This window comes from Oncorhynchus nerka, linkage group LG27 (genome assembly GCF_034236695.1).
Source record: "Oncorhynchus nerka isolate Pitt River linkage group LG27, Oner_Uvic_2.0, whole genome shotgun sequence".
Lineage (NCBI taxonomy): Eukaryota > Metazoa > Chordata > Actinopteri > Salmoniformes > Salmonidae > Oncorhynchus > Oncorhynchus nerka.
In genome coordinates, this window is record NC_088422.1 from 65,734,063 (window position 1) to 65,751,371 (window position 17,309).

The 17,309-nt window shown below is 43.1% G+C and overlaps 1 protein-coding gene across 4 annotated transcripts in view; it reads left to right on the plus strand.

Moving 5' to 3' along the window:
* The window catches only part of LOC115112162 (ankyrin repeat domain-containing protein 11-like), a 173,923-nt gene extending 163,311 nt beyond the window's left edge, over positions 1-10,612 (plus strand). For 3 of the 4 annotated variants that reach the window (XM_065011880.1, XM_065011879.1, XM_065011881.1), the window contains 6 exons: positions 68-215; positions 365-7,569; positions 7,769-7,867; positions 8,154-8,321; positions 8,924-9,016; positions 9,136-10,612. In XM_065011880.1, the coding sequence (XP_064867952.1) occupies positions 68-215; positions 365-7,569; positions 7,769-7,867; positions 8,154-8,321; positions 8,924-9,016; positions 9,136-9,321 (7,899 nt within the window). In that variant the 3' untranslated portion in view covers positions 9,322-10,612. The remainder of the gene's footprint in view (positions 1-67; positions 216-364; positions 7,570-7,768; positions 7,868-8,153; positions 8,322-8,923; positions 9,017-9,135) is intronic. The other variant, XM_065011882.1, reaches the window with a different exon arrangement.
* The last annotated feature ends 6,697 nt before the right edge of the window (positions 10,613-17,309 follow it).

Sequence of the window (17,309 nt, forward strand, 5' to 3'; positions counted from 1 at the left end):
ATTGCTCATGTAGAAAGCCAACGGCCGTGTTTAGGACTGAGACAAATGTTTCGATGTTTCTTTGTAGGTGGTAAAGTTGCTTTTAAGGTATGGAGGGGACCCTCGACAAAGCAACAGAAGGGGTGAAACCGCGTTGAAGGTTGCTAACTCCCCAACGATGCTCAATCTGTTGCTTGGAAAAGGCACGTATACCTCCAGTGAGGAGAGCTCGTCAGGTGTGTGACATTTTATACCATGAGTAGTTCTGAACACCTTCACTCTGCCATTTGTTACTTGTATTTTAACTTCCTTGCTTTTCCTTTAACCACTGGGTGCAACAGATTTTTGCTGTTATTTTTTTTTTTTTTTTTTTTTTTTTTCCCAGAATCTTCAGAGGAAGAAGATGCCCCATCGTTTGCCCCATCCAGTTCGGTGGATGGCAATAACACAGACTCAGAGTTTGAGAAGGGCCTGAAGCTGAAAGGGAAGAAAGGGCTGGATCAGCCCCTATCCACAACAACCACCCCCGTCAAGGACGAGTATGAGTTTGACGAGGATGATGAGGAAGAGCGCGTCCCTCCGGTGGACGACAAGCACTTGCTCAAGAAAGAGTTCCGCAAGGAGTCTCCCAGTGTCACCAAGGCTGGCGGCTTAGTTTCAGTACCGAAGGGGGAGGTGGTCAAAACCTATTCCAAAAGCAACTCGCTCACACCAAAGAAGGCTGTTAGACGGATTCTCTCTGACAGCTCAGACGAGGATGATGGAACGTTGTCTTTCACACCTATGCCCACACCACGGCAACCAGCGCCACCTACTAATACCAAGGCCCGGGACTCTGCTACACTGAGCTCTAAGCAGCAGAAAGAGAAGACTAAAGTTAAGAAGAAGAGGAAGAAGGAGACAAAAAATGTCAGTAAGGAGGTCAGATTTGGTAAAGTCAATGACAAATTCTGCACTTCTGACTCTGATTGTGGGGACATAGGGAGTGAGGATGATGAAGGCTCTATGAAGAACTCGAACTGTATAAAGGACTCCACAATGAGCCTAAAAGAATCCTCTGAGTTCAGTACTCACTCTGCATCCTCTTCTTCCTCTTCACATGGAAGCATGAGCTCTCAGAAACTGACACCCTCGCTGACAGAGCATAACCCAAAGCAGTGGAGGACAGACGGCTGGAAGACTGTGTCATCTCCTGTATGGTCAGATGTAAGCTCCCTCTCTGACTCGGTTAGAACAAGGCTTTCCAGTGAGTCGGACTACTCCTCTGCCGACTCGAGTGTCGAGTCAGTGAAACAGGTGAGAAAGAAAGCACAGGAAAACAGAAAGAAAAACAATGTGCACACCAATGCACTAGACAAAAAGAACTCTGACTTTCACAAGAACTCCAACACAGATAGTACGGTCTCCAAAACGGATAAAGATGGCAAAGTGTTGAAAAAGCATAAAGTCAAACACAAGCACAAAAACAAAGCGAAAGAAAAGGCTCCCAGTTTAGTGCTCAATCAAGACATGAACGAGAAATTTGTTAAGAGCTTCTCCTTTGATTTTGATGATTCAAGGCAGAAGTCACTCCTTGTTGAGACTGAGTCTCCAGCTGAAAGCAAGGTCAAGCTCTCTAAACATGAAAAAGAGCATTTGAAGAAGGAGGACAGGTTGTCGAAGGGCAAATCTGAGGACAGAGACTGGTCTTCTGGAAAAGAGGTGCAAAGAACTGCTAAGGAGGAGAAATCCAAGAAAACAAAAGAGTCCACCAAGGAGAAACCTAGCAAGGAGGAGAGGGAAAAGCCCTTGAAAACTGAAAAAGAAAGGAGCCTCAAGGAAAAAGAGAAGCCCAAGGAGGACAAACAACAAAAGACTCAAAAGGAGGAGAAGAAGAAAAAGTCAAAGGACAAGTCATCTAAACCAGACAGGAAGAGCAGTGAGCAAAAAGAAGAAAAACATATTAAGGTGGATAAGGAGAAAAATTCCAGGGAGGAGAAGGAAAAATCTAAGAAAGAAAAGGTTCTGAAGGAAGAGCCTGATTATGAAGTCTATGATGTCAGTAACCGTTTCTTAAACCTAGAAGACACCAAGCTCAGTGCCTCAGACGACCACCACGACCGATGGGCGTCAGACCTTTCCTCTGACTGTGACCTATATGGAGATGACAGCTGGGATGCTCCTCCTGTGAAGGACTACAAAGAATATAAAGCATGCAACACTGTAAAGCTGATCGTTGAGACTGAAAAAATAGAGGGCAGAGACCGGAGGAAGGAGAACAAAATCAAAGACAAGAAATTAGATCATAATGACAAACGGTCAGAGAAAGAGCCTACCTCCAAGAAGAAAGAGAAAGAGTCTTCAGAAAAAATCTGCGACAAGAAAAAGGATTTGACCGAAAAACAGAAACTCAACTCCAGCCACTCTGTGGAAAAGGAGAAGAAGCGAAAGGAATCTGCCGATACTGTCAAAGAGAAGAAAGAGAAGGACTCCACGGACAGCAGTAGAGACCGAAAAGATTCCTATGAGTTCACTAAAGAAAGAAAGGACTTGAAAATCAAACAGGAGTCCATAAGAGACGATTATGGGAACGATGCCTCCGTCAAAGAAATTGAAACTGTCAGCAAACCATGTGAAATTAGAGAGAGGAACCACTCTGGAAAAGAGAAGGAGAGAAAGGGAGAGGGGGTGGAAAAGAGAGAAAAGACAAAAGCTGACAAACACAAGGAAAAGCCTAAAGACCGATCCATAGAACAGGACAAGGAGAAGCCTGAGAAGACCTCAACTGAGAAGCTTTTGAAAGAAAAGGACACAGACAGAGGCTCTAAAGACAAGAAGGAGGGAGCTAAAGACAAACACAAAGACAAGGACAGGAAGGTGTCTTCAGAACAAACTAAGGACAAGAAAGAAAAAGCTTCACAGGACAAGCATGCTGACCGGGATAAAGATGTCCTTGAGGTGAAGAAGGAGGAAAGGAAACCTGAGAAAGTTAAACCTGAGAAAACATGGTACAAGATAGCAGACATTTTCACAGATGAAAGTGAGGATGAAGAAGACAATTACAATGGGGGTGTGGCCAAGTTAAGTGATTCCCTTGGGTTGTCCGATTCTCACAGGAAAGACTCCACATCTGACAGGGATGAGCTTGATCACTTCCAAATGGAAAAACCCAGAAAATATTCTGCTGAGGCCAAACACACAACAGAAAAACAGAAAGAAAAAGACCACAAGAAAAAAGACAAGACCACATTTGATATGGGGAAAGAGAGGAAGGGTTCCTTGGAGAAACACAAGAAAGATAAGGATTCTGTTGATGCAAAACACAAGGAACGCAAAGACAGAATGTCTTTGGACTCAAACCAAGAGAAGAAAAACAAGCAGAAGCTGCTGGACAAGAGGGACGCCAATGAGGAAAAGACCAAGAGTAAATATAAAGACAAGCAAGATCATGTTAACGACAGAAAGCCCTCAAAGGGGAGTGGGGAAAATGAAAAGTCGCTCTTGGAGAAGCTGGAGGAAGAGGCCATGAATGACTACAAGGATGACTCCAATGACAAGAACAGTGAGTTATCCTCAGACAGCTTCACTGATCAGGGTCATGAGCCAGTGCTCAGCAGCTACTATGATTCCTCCAACATCAGCCTTCCAGACATTACTGATGAGAGACGAGACTCGCTCTCCATATCTAATCCTCAAGACAAGTTCAGAGAGAAAGAGAGGCACCGGCATTCATCATCATCGTCGTCCAAAAAGAGTCATGACAAGGAGAAGGACAAAGTCAAGAAGGAAAAGGGGGATAAACAAGACAAGATCGAGGAAATAAGAGAATCCTATGGACGCAGAGAAAGTCTGCCCTTCGAGAAAGAGCCTATGCCATTAGAAGCGGACCCTTACACATTTCCATTTGGGTCTAAGGGTGATAAAGATGAATTTGATAAGACATTGGAGTTTGAAAAGGAGATGTCTAAAAAAGCTGACAAAGACAAACTGAGTACTGTCATCAGTGATAAGATCAAGGACAAAAAGAGAAAAGAGAAACATAAGGAGAAAGTCAAAGACGAGAAGCACAAGTACACGGATGGCTTTGGATCCCTTAAACACTCCAAGGAGGAGATTAAATGTGGAATGAAAGAGAGTCCTCAAATTAACAATTTGAAGGAAAGATCAAAGGAAGACAGTCCCAAATTTGATGTGAAAAAAGAAAGAAATCGAGACTCTTTGGACAAAGACAGTAGGGCGGACCATGTTAAGTCCAAGGTTAAAGAAGAAAATGAAAAAGTAATTCAGTCTAAAGACACAGCTCGCAAAGACAACCGTCCACGTTCAAAGCTTCTGGTTGATGGGGATCTCAGACTAACCAGCTTTGGGCAAATGTTAGGTTTAAAAGACCAGGAGATTGAAGAACGCCATAAGAAGCATAAGGAGAGGATGAAGCAGATGGAGAAACTAAGACACAGATCAGGGGATCCCAAACTTAGGGATAAAACAAAGTCCACTGAGGAAATAAAGAAAAATCGCAATGAACTATCATCCAAAAAATCTAATAGTTTAGAATCTGCATTGAAAGAGAAGAAGCTCAAAGATATTGGTCTCCCAGCCCAAATGATGTCTCCGGAAAGAAAGCCACAACCCATTGACACTCAAAATTCAAAGGACTGGCTTGCAGGCCATCAGATGAAAGAAAATCTCCCAGCCTCACCTAGACAAGATCAGAATAGACCAACGGGTGTTCCCACCCCCACATCTGTAATCTCTTGTCCCAGCTATGAGGATATCATGCAGACGCCACGGACTCCATCCTGCAGTGCAGAGGACTACCCTGATATAATGTTTGATGGGTTAGATTGTCAGAACTCATCAGCCATGGCCATGTCTATGAATGCCTGCTCACCATCCTTCTTTGACAGGTACTCCAACTCATCGCACACCTTCCAAGAAGGGACTTGTATTACTCCGGCTAAGAATCTCCAGTTGCCCCTTGTCAGTCGATCGGCTTCATCTGATATTAGAAGACCCCTGGAAGAGGAGTTCAAAGCTGAAGCTGGCAAGTTTCTACAACACATTTTGCCAGACGCCTCTGAGTTTGACTTGGCAGCCGCCCAGCCTCCAGAAGACAAGGCAGCATCAGTGGAGAGACTTGAATGCCTGTCTCCTCCTTACTTCTCACCTATTAGAATGCTGTCTCCCGGTCTGGAACTTGCCGAACCTGCACTAGATGGGGCCACCACAGCAATGGCTGGCACAGAGACCTGTGAACACCTACCTGAGATTGTCTACAACAACTTCCTGATGAAGCCCTCAACGCCAGTCCACAGACCTGACACCCAGGAGCCGTGTCTGCACATTGCTGCTCCACCCACCCCTGCACCTGCTGCTCTTCCTCCCCTGGATATTGATGACCTTTCTGAGCCTCATCAAAGTGAGCACAGTCTTGTTCCCTCTGACCCAGTCAGTGGCAGTGAGTATCTGCCCCCTGTTGTGGAGGAGGAGGAAGAGGAGGACAATGAAGAGGAGGGGGAGGAAGAAGAAGAGGAGGAGGTGGAAGGGGATCTTGAAGAACCAACATATTCTGATCATCATGCTGCTGAGGAGACGAGGGACGTCTGCTCATTCTCTCCTCCAAGAGTTGAAGAGCCTTTGAGGAAGAGCTGGGATGAATCTCCAGACAGAAGAGTTACAGAGTTGCATCAGTTGACTCCCCCACATCCACCACCCAACCAGGTGGAGAACTCCAGTGATCATACCATCAGCTGGAACTCTGAGATGATTTTGAAATCTCCTCAAAGGACTTATGGGGAAATAGAGGCAGCTGTCTCCAAGATAACCAGCCCCTTCTCGCATTCAGACAGTGATTTGCAGCACATTACTGCCATACCTGGCCATCCATCAGTGACCCCTCCATATGCTGCTTACAGGTCTTATGTGCCTGACCCTGACTTTGACGAGCAAAAAGAGGCTGTGGAGGACATTCCAATTTCTCCAGCAAGACCTGAAATGACACCCATGGAATTGGAACCAAACTACTTGACAACCACCTCATCCTCCACAAGGTTAGAGTCTTTCTTCACAGACTGCAAGCCAAACTTGGAGGATAATCACCAGATGGACTCAGAGCTTTCTTGTGCAGTACAAGATGGCAGACAAAACTCCCATGGCTTTACTTCTGAGAGCCATATGCCTCTAGCAGTAAGCAACGAGCCAGTGGTGCCCTGGACAGACCCATTCTCAGCTACAGTGGATGAGCTGGATGATCTTGGCCCTTTCTCTCTACCTGACCTCCCTTCTCTCTCCCTCCCGACCTCCCTGCCAGACAAGGAGATGCCAGAGCTTGACATCAGAGATGCAGAGCCAGCCGACTACAAGCCTCCATCTGCTCATATAAGGCCTCCTGCTATTGAAACAATAGAGGGTGAAGAGCTTATGGAGGTTGACCTGCCTATCCTGGCCAAACCCCTGTGCCCTCCCGAGGTCCTAACACTCAATGATTCTTTGCATGATTTGGTTGTGCCCTCACCAAAACACAATTTCCAACCAGAATTTGAGTCTGAGCCTCAGAATGTCCCTGAAATGAACTTGGTGAAAACACAGGTCTTCGAAAACAGAGTCACATATGAAGAGACTGATGAGAGCGATGGAAACATGTTCTCAGCTGTTGATACAAACAATACCCAGCATCACAAGCAGATGTCACTGACCGAGTCTTTATCAGTTGTAATTACTCCATGTATGGACTCCATGACAACTGTTAAACCAGAACAAAGTGGGCAGGTATCAGATCCCTTTGTTGGGCCAACTTGCAGTCCTGTCCCCTCAGTTCCTCTGCCAGTTGCTGTCACGATTTCTGGAACAGTCCATGTTTCGGAAGCTCTTGAGACCACATCTAAGCTCACGGTCACTCTGACAACGTTGTCAACTGACCTTCCCAAGAAGGTGGAGGAGATCCCACAGAGGATGACCAGAAACAGGGCCCAGATGCTGGCAAAACAGGAGAATACCACCACCACAAAAAAGCCGAGTAGTAGAGTAGTAGCAGAGAGTACAACCACCAGCATTATACCTTCTAGCGTGATACCTCCATCTGTCCCTACCCCTGTCACCATGAGCATGGCTGTAACCACAACCACCCCTATCCCCACCCCTACCTTTGTCCCCTTTGTTGTTCTGGAGAAAGAAAAGGAACTTGTCACCACCATCTCCACCACACCAACCATTACCCCGGCTCCCCCTCCGCCGCTTCCTGTAGTGGTCAGCAAAACTAAAGGGCGGCCTGTGGAGGAAGAGGAATCCCAGACGCAGCATCCACGCAAGAGGAAGTTCCCCAAACCGCAGGTTCAGCTGGTCAACACAGCCATGCAGCAGACCAGGGAGATGATTCAACAGACGCTGGCTGTCATTGTCAATGCCATCAAACTGGATGACATAGAACCCTACCACAGTGACCGCTCTAACCCTTACTTCGAATACCTGCAGATAAGGAAAAAAATAGAGGAGAAGAGGAAGATCTTGTGCTACATCACACCACAGGCCCCTCAGTGCTACGCTGAGTATGTGACCTACACAGGCTCCTACCTGCTGGATGGCAAGCCTCTCAGCAAGCTGCACATCCCAGTGGTGAGTCCCTCCCTTCCCCTACAAATGTTCACACTTCTGTTGATTCATAGATTTGATTTCATTACAATAATACACGTCAAGTAACTGCGTTCTGTAACCTATAATAACCGCACAGCACATTTACAACAAAAGTTTGAACTTTGTTGCAATGGAAAGATTGGTTACATCATAATCTCAAATCATTGCTATGGTTTCTCAGATTGCTCCACCTCCATCGTTATCGGAGCCCCTGAAGGAGCTCTTTAGACAGCAGGAGACAGTGAGGGGGAAGCTGAGACTGCAGCACAGCATAGAGAGGGTAAGAACACGGGCTCACTGTACCCTCCCTAATATCTATCCATCTCACTTCTGAAGTCGCACTGAGAAGGAGTGCTTTGAACAATCCTTTGATGAATGTTCAAAGCTGCTATGTAATAGAAAACTGCAATAGGCATTTCTCCAACCAAGCAATCGTAAAAAAATTGTGACATTTCACATGAACCTTATCACTTTGCGCAAAAGGATTTTGAAGTAAAGTTAAAAGTCCAGTCTGTCTCCACTCTCTCCAGTCTTATTGTATTGACTTTCTATATTTCTCCTTCCAGGAAAAGCTTATTGTCTCATGTGAGCAAGAAGTACTGCGGGTCCATTGCAGAGCGGCAAGGACGATAGCCAATCAGGCCGTCCCATTCAGTGCCTGCACAATGTTACTGGACTCTGAGGTGTACAACATGCCAACAGAGAGTCAGGTGCGTCTGTGGGTGGTTAAAAAGGTGGGCAAAAAGTTGACAGACAGGGCCATTCACACGGAATTTGTTTAGTCAGCTCTTCCAATTACTCTTAATATTTTATATACACTACCACTCAAAAGTTTTAATTTTTTTGTCTGAAATAACATCAAATTGATCAGAAATACAGTGTAGACATTGTTAATGTTGTAAATGACTTGTAGCTGGAAATGGCTGATTTTTAATGGAATATCTACATAGGCGTACAGAGGCTCATTGTCAGCAACCATCACTCCTGTGTTCCAATGGCACGTTGTGTTAGCTAATCCATGTTTATCAATTTAAAAGGTTAATTAATCATTAGCAAACCCTTTTGCAATTATATTAGCACAGCTGAAACTTGTTATTCTGATTAAAGAAGCAATGACAAGAATATTGAATCGCAACATTCTTGAATTATTCTTTTATCCTGTTTGGTCATTTAACAATGTCTACACTATATTTCTGATCAATTTGATGCTATTTTTAATGGACAACAAATGTGTTTTTCTTTCAAAAACAAAGACATTTCTAAGTGACCCCGAACTTTTGAACGGTAGTGTACATATAAAAAATCAAATCTGACATTCTTGTCATCTTTAACTCAGGGTGATGAGAACAAGTCAGTGAGAGATCGCTTCAACGCTCGCCAGTTCATTTCCTGGATCCAAGACGTGGATGACAAATATGACCGCATGAAGGTAACGATATGACTGTACTTCATCTTTTACGGCACATTTGCTATGTGGTTGAAATTCGGGCTATCTGTGTATGACAGTTGTATTTCTGCTGGTTCATAATGGCCTCTCTCTCTTCTCAGACGTGTCTGTTAATGCGGCAGCAGCATGAGGCAGCTGCCCTGAACGCAGTGCAGAGGATGGAGTGGCAACTGAAGGTGCAGGAGCTGGACCCTGCTGTACACAAGTCTCTGTGCGTCAACGAGGTCCCCTCCTTCTACGTGCCAATGGTTGACGTCAACGATGACTTTGTGCTGTTGCCCGCGTGACAGAAACATGCACTCGTTCACAGAGTTAGAGGTCAAATATCATCACTTATCAAAGAGACATCAAACAGAACGTATGGTAAGGGCTAGCCGGTTTGAAGAGGAATAAAACCTATATATTATATAGAAAAAATTCAAAGAAAAAAAAACTTGCTAATGATTCCCTTCCATGAGAGGAGGATGCATCTTTTTACTGGGGAAAAACACAACTTGCACTTTCATCCCTCAAGTTTTTATGCTTTTGTTCAGAATATAAAAAGCAAAACGGCTTTGCTTTGAAGCGCCCAACACCACCTCCCTTTTAGGTGATGTTTGGACAGAGAATAGGGGATAAGATATAGAAATATTTTTCTGAATTTTTTTGGTCCCCGTAAAATCAAACAACAAAGGAACGCTGGAGAGGAGCCCTCCCATCATTCTGGATCATCTCCTGGTGGATGAGAATGAGGCACCACAGTGGACACAGAGCTCCAGGTGAGCCTTGAGGAGGAGAACGCAGCACATGGCCAGAAGGGCATGCATGCGCGATATGGTGGTGCAACAAGTAATATCTGTGGGACCTCCAGCCTCTTCCTGTTGAAAGGACAGGAGGGTCTGTGTGGGCGCTGTCTCTGGTCAGGAACATAAGGCCACACTCAGTCAGAGAGCTTCAGTCCCCTCTGTCCACAGCCCACCACCACACCCGGTAGAACCAGCATCCTGCCCCGGAGCAGAGTACAGCCAAGGGTCCATAGTGTGTCGGGGGTTAATGTCGGAGGGGAAGAGGCGGCATCTTCCGCCTCATGGGCAGAGGAGTGAGGCAGAGAATGGGGATGAACCGGAGCATCCCCACTAGAGTCTGGTCACCTGGTTCTGCATGCAGGAAGAACCAGCCTCTGACACTCTGCCAAGATAGGTAGAACACACATACCTGTTCACCTGCAACTATGACTGCAAATGGAAAAACAGGATAAAAGAATAATTCAAGAATGTTGCGATTCAAAGATTCAAGACTAAACAGATGGTGGTTTAGAGGAGAATATTCTTCTTTTTGTCTTTCTTTACTTGGGCATTTAATTGTTTCTGAGGAAGTGACTTGAAACACTACAGAGCCAATATTAGTTTAATGGGAAAAAAGAAAACTGAAAAAAAATTGTATTCCGTAAATTATGTACAGTTTTTATATTCGTTAACCAATGTATTCTTGCTGCCTTCTAGATAATTTATTTTGCCACACATTACTGCACAGTTGTAAATAACGTATGTACTGTAACATCACTCAGTTAAGTGTAAAAAAATAAATGAATAAAAATGATCTTTGTATGTACAGTTCACTTTCGGGCAGCACTTTCCCCCTAATACCCATGGGCCAAAATGTGCACACGTTGTCAGTATTTTAAAGACTCCAGTGCACAGTTGTAACGTTCCCATCTATAGGTTTTGTCCAGGGCTGGTCAAAATAAGTTACCTGGGTTGGAATCACCGGAACGTACATAGGTAGTACAAAACCCCACCGTATTGAACAATGCCCAAACTAAGGGCCACAACTATAGTCCTCAGATGTAGCAAAATGGTTATAAAATGATTTAAAGAATAGAATAGTTATATTAGTCATTGCTTTATTACACAATTATATCTGAAAAAAATCTAAACCAAGAAAATGCCTTTTTACAGTGAATATTTTTATTTACTCAGTGTTGGGCAAGTCAAACAAGGGTACATCTGGATTGTTCAAGAAAGAAATGCCACTAACAAGCAAAACCATCACATTATTTTCTCATTCTGGATGGGATTTTCTTTTTGTCTTTCTTTTTTTTTTTAAATCATCTACCCATTTAATTGGACTTTAATTGTATGTTTGGGTCTTTAGGAATAATATTCATCATGACGTTGGAGAACTTTCAGGCCACAAGATGGGATCTGACAGCCAACTCGATATTTGAAATCCTTAACTTCCCTTTTTGAATGTCACTGTCATAGGCATCATTTACAGGTTAACCGTTTTTCAGGCCACATCAGATTGGCATTGTTGTTCCTGATCTCTAACGTATACCACCTAAAACTACTTAACTAAAGAAATGTTTAGAATCTTAATTTTTAGCAAAGCTGTTTATCCACAAGATACAGGCCACATTCCATATTGGTTTTAAAAAATGAATTCTTGCTTTAATTATGGGATGTGTTAGCTTCCAAACTCCCTGGGTCCATACTTGCAAACATAAGATGTATTTTTGTAAGTAAAAAATGTTTGTCTCAAAATGCACATCTCCCAATTCAAATCTTTGACGTAGTTGCATGTGATAAAATGCTCCATGTTAGCTGTTCCCATTACATAACCTGACACATTTAGCCCTATGCTAACCTGACCCGAAGGCAGTGATTATGTCAGGTTACACATTCTGCATCAGCCAATTTCAAATCTTGACTAGGATGCAATTAGAACCCTTTTCCATGAGAGCATCCTTAACAGATGTCAACCGGTACCATCTGCTAATCAAAGTTTTAAAAAACACACATGAAGTTTCAACTGTACCAATAGCTCAATGTAGTGAGCCTGGCTCCTGGTCATTTGCAACTGTCTGCCACTTCTCAGAATGGTGCTTGTTGAACCTCAAAGCCTTGAGGTGAGGGGAGTTTAACATATGGTATTGTTTTAAGATGGTCATACCGTGGATTATTTAGCTATTTGATTTAGAATTTTAGGACCCCACTAGGTATGATAAAATATTGAATTTGGGCTTTACTACTATGCTATAGAAACTAATTGAGTAACTGATTCGTAAATGGAAAAACAGACGGTGTAAAAAAAAAAAGTCAATCATAAGGGTTAAGGTTTTGAAGTGTCTGTCTTATATCTGGGAGATCTGGAAAAGTGTATATATTTTGGGGGGTGACACATATTTAACCCCTTTTTTTGGCACAAAACTACCTCCAAGTCCCGTGACAGTTGTGGGGGTTGTAGAGCAAAACTAAAACCCCATCGTGTTCTTAATAGTCTCATCTTCCCATAGTGTGGTCATATTAGTTTGTAGGCCAACCGTTTGGAAGTTACAGACATTTTTGTGAGAAGACTGATTTTCAAAATGTCTCTTGGTCTGACAAACAGCTCTGCCACTTTCCACAGCAGATACGGAAGGCCGACATGGGTGGATGTGGTGGATTGAGATGCATCCCATGCCAAACAACATATCTCTAGCTCAAATTGACAGATTTTTATTGGGATTTTTTTTTAGGTTAATTAGATTTGTTGCACAGGTACGTCAATAGACTTAAGAATTTGAATAAAGTTTAGATCAAAGCTGAATCAATGTCTCGCAAGATCACTTAATGATTCATTAGTATTCTACATAGGCCTAACACACCAAATATAATAGCATAGTATAACTTTACTGTTCGACCAGAATCACCACTTATTTTCTTATTTAGGCTACAACATTTTATATGCATTATAAAAATCATCCACATCATCACATATTAGTTATTTGAATCGAGCTTTGAGGACCACTAAAGTTTTTTTCCATTGCTTTATATAGATTTCCACACAGGTTGGAATACAGATATGATCAAAATTATAATGCACTTTTAGTGTAAGAGCTGTTTTTCAGCTGGTTTGGCTGGTGTTTTTTTAGACTGCCTGGTGAATGTAAGTGTAATAGACCAATAACAGAGTTTGCCCCTCTGCCAATTTTGTTTTCAGGTGACGCATCCCTCCCATAAGGCCCCTCTGACCACTCCCAGACAGTCCTATCAAAGTTCTTGCTGGAGAAGCTATTTATTTTTGACAATCACAGTAGGGTACTTAATTGATACACAGATATTGAGAGAAAAATGTTGCCATTGGACCTTCAACAAAAAAGCTTGACATGAAGGGGCCTCTAATTTCCTTATCAGCATATGACTCCTCGCTGCGATGGTAGTAGGGGTACATGACGGCTATTTGACAAGACCATAACGGTCGGACTTTTTGGGGCCAATGTACGATAAACTTAAATGACCCTTTTATATTTTTTTCCCCATAAAAGCACATGGATGTGTGTGAAACGGATAAGCATAAACTTGTGATTTTGTCATATATGCGAAAACATGCCTTTTTAATTTTGTCCAACATTTGTAGCTAGTAGCAGCATAGTCAAGGATGTGTTATGCAATATTGGGACGCTATACTTTACAGACCAAGTTGAACAAATGTAAACCTTGAATTTGGAAGCTTAAAATATTCCCTCTGGTGGACAAGTTGATATATATTAAGTAATGCCATTGGTTGGTGGATGTGAAGTCTGATATCTTTGATAGGAATTTGTTACAATTTGTTACAGGAAATAATCACTGCCAACTGGTCAGGCTAGCATAGGGCTAAATGTGCCAGGTTATGTAATGTGCAACAGCTAACATAGCCTTGTCAAATACAACTATGTCAGCGATTTGAATTGGCTGATGCATATTTTGAGACAGAGAAAGTTTAAACTCAAACTTTTTCTAATGTTCGCAAGTATGGACCCCCTCTATTTATCTAGTTTTGTACAGTAGTGGAGATAAGTTTACAGTATAAGGTGCTGCTCTTCGAATACTCAAAGGGTGGAGCCAAAGTAAAGATCATACTCCTCTGTGGTCATTTGTTTCTTTGATTTTAAAAGAACTAGTTTTGACTTACATGCCCATGAATGAGATTTTTTTAATTAGCCTTTTAATCAAATTCCTTTTTTGTTAGTCAATAATCCTTTTTATGACTAATCACTCTAAAAGCAAGTTTCATCATAGTTTATTCAGAACTATTTGGTGGATGGTGATATTAACAGGCAGGTAGTTTGTTTCACTTTAGCTTCTCAAGTGTACCAAGTGTAGGTATTTGTCAGGGGTATCAGGAAGTTTTAATGTTCCGTTTGATTCATATTCAGTAGGCCATCATACTTTGCTCTATTGTGTTGTTTACCATGCTAAGAGTAAGGCCTAGACAATTATGAACCAAAAAGCAGACTAAGTTAACTCGTACATAAAGGGGGGAAGAATGGTGCAAAAGTGATAGTTAAGAAAAAAATGTTTTTTATCCAATTGGAATATTGATTTGTGAGAATTGATTGTTTCCTTATTTTTGGTTGGTCCAAAAAAAGATTGAGTCTGTGATCTGAACATTCATCCTAATGGCAATATCAAGTGACATTTTGTGACGTTATGTACACACTTTCAACATAGCTGTGTATGAGGTGTCTATTCAAGTGCAATGGGTGTTGCTACTCCAGTGTACGGGCAGTTGACTAGTTGTAGTCCTGGACATTTTGAAAGAGGAAAATCTAGTCATAAGGCAGTAAACGCATAAATAAATGTCATAGCACAGGTAGTCAGCGTTATGTAGACTTCAGCAGTTTGATTTAAGCCCTCAATTTTCTTTATTTGATTTTGTTTTTTAGTGCTTTTTCTGCGGGGGAGAGGGAGTTTTGTCAACAGAATCCTCTCGTGTTTTAGATCAGAGTGTGTTGTGTTGTCTTTTTCTCTTGGGTTTTTTCTTCTGTACGAAGCCTAAAACACCAGTGGCATGTCAATCACTTCTTATGAGCAGAATGTATACCGCAACTCCACACCCTCAATATTGTTTACAAGACATCAAGTGTGTTTCGGTTTCGTCTCTCTCACCTTAACGGTTTGAGCCCTGCCTTGATTTCTTTATTTCATCATTTATTGAACCACAAAGGCTTGAAATTGTGATGGCTAATTAGTGGAATTCAAAGCTTGCAGCAAACATACAGAGCAATAGTTTTAACCATTCAAAAAATTTTTTTCATTCAAAAAAAAATTCTACATTTGGTTGATCAAGACAACATCCCCTGTGATTTTTGTCGAGACACCGGTGTCTCATACACACATCCAAATATTATTTCCAAGCCACACCAGTGAAGAATCATTCATATGAGGAAATGTACACAGGTCTCATTCCCTTCTCCCCCCTACTGTGAACCACTTGGCCATGCCCTAGATTACCCTGTGACCTCATCAGTCTGCAACAAGTTACCTCTACTGTGTCCATCTGAGTGTTCATTTAATATTTAACTGGACATACTGTTATTTTACATAATAGAATCACAATTTCAAGCCTTTTTCTAGTTTCCTTTATTGAACAAGACAGTAGCTGATTCATTAGAATGGGAAATGACTAATAAAGCATGGAGAACTACTCTTTAAATGGTGACAAATAACCTATTTATTATCTTTCTGACACCTGTGGTATGTTTCAGTTAAAGGTCTCCGCTGTGTAAATTTTCCTCCTGTAATGCGTTGGAGACATTGTACATAATTGTAAATAAATATCCCAGGACGTTTTGCACCCTCCTCTTTGTACTAGTCTAAACTTGCGTAGAATGTGGGGTTCTAACAGCAACGAGACAGTGCGCTCGCTGCAGGTGATGTAACAACGTCACTTTTTTTATTTGTACAATGTAGTTGGATTGTGTACATATTGTTGGAGCAGCTATGGGGGGAGGGGTTTGTTGATGCTATCGTCAGTGCTGTAAAAGATCCAGTACTTTCACCTCTAGCTGTGTTGATTTCCTGCAAAAACAAAGGCGAGAAAATTAAAAAAGACTAAACTGATAAGAAAAATTCTAAATTGTTATTTTCTACAGTTGCATGTACAGAGAGCGCGAGAACTGCTGTTGTTCCTCAGAGATTATGTTCGTAAATAAAATGTTGAAATATTTCCTGTTCTGCTTTTACTTTGTCCTCAGACACTCTTAAATATGTCTTGTGTCATTCATACACTCTTAAATATGCCTTGTACATTTACATTTAAGTCATTTAGCAGACGCTCTTATCCAGAGCGACTTACAAATTGGTGCGTTCACCTTATGACATCCAGTGGAACAGCCACTTTACAATAGTGCATCTAAATCTTTTAAGGGGGGGGTGAGAAGGATTACTTTATCCTATCCTAGGTATTCCTTAGAGGTGGGTTTTCAGGTGTCTCCGGAAGGTGGTGATTGACTCCGCTGTCCTGGCGTCGTGAGGGAGTTTGTTCCACCATTGGGGGGCCAGAGCAGCGAACAGTTTTGACTGGGCTGCGCAGGAACTGTACTTCCTCAGTGGTAGGGAGGCGAGCAGGCCAGAGGTGGATGAACGCAGTGCCCTTGTTTGGGTGTAGGGCCTGATCAGAGCCTGGAGGTACTGAGGTGCCGTTCCCCTCACAGCTCCGTAGGCAAGCACCATGGTCTTGTAGCGGATGCGAGCTTCAACTGGAAGCCAGTGGAGGGAGCGGGGTGACGTGAGAGAACTTGGGAAGGTTGAACACCAGACGGGCTGCGGCGTTCTGGATGAGTTGTAGGGGTTTAATGGCACAGGCAGGGAGCCCAGCCAACAGCGAGTTGCAGTAATCCAGACGGGAGATGACAAGTGCCTGGATTAGGACCTGCGCCGCTTCCTGTGTGAGGCAGGGTCGTACTCTGCGGATGTTGTAGAGCATGAACCTACAGGAACGGGCCACCGCCTTGATGTTAGTTGAGAACGACAGGGTGTTGTCCAGGATCACGCCAAGGTTCTTAGCGCTCTGGGAGGAGGACACAATGGAGTTGTCAACCGTGATGGCGAGATCATGGAACGGGCAGTCCTTCCCCGGGAGGAAGAGCAGCTCCGTCTTGCCGAGGTTCAGCTTGAGGTGGTGATCCGTCATCCACACTGATATGTCTGCCAGAGATGCGATTCGCCACCTGGTCATCAGAAGGGGGAAAGGAGAAGATTAATTGTGTGTCGTCTGCATAGCAATGATAGGAGAGACCATGTGATGTTATGACAGAGCCAAGTGACTTGGTGTATAGCGAGAATAAGAGAGGGCCTAGAACAGAGCCCTGGGGGACACCAGTGGTGAGAGCACGTGGTGAGGAGACAGATTCTCGCCACGCCACCTGGTAGGAGCGACCTGTCAGGTAGGACGCAATCCAAGCGTGGGCCGCGCCGGAGATGCCCAACTCGGAGAGGGTGGAGAGGAGGATCTGATGGTTCACAGTATCGAAGGCAGCCGATAGGTCTAG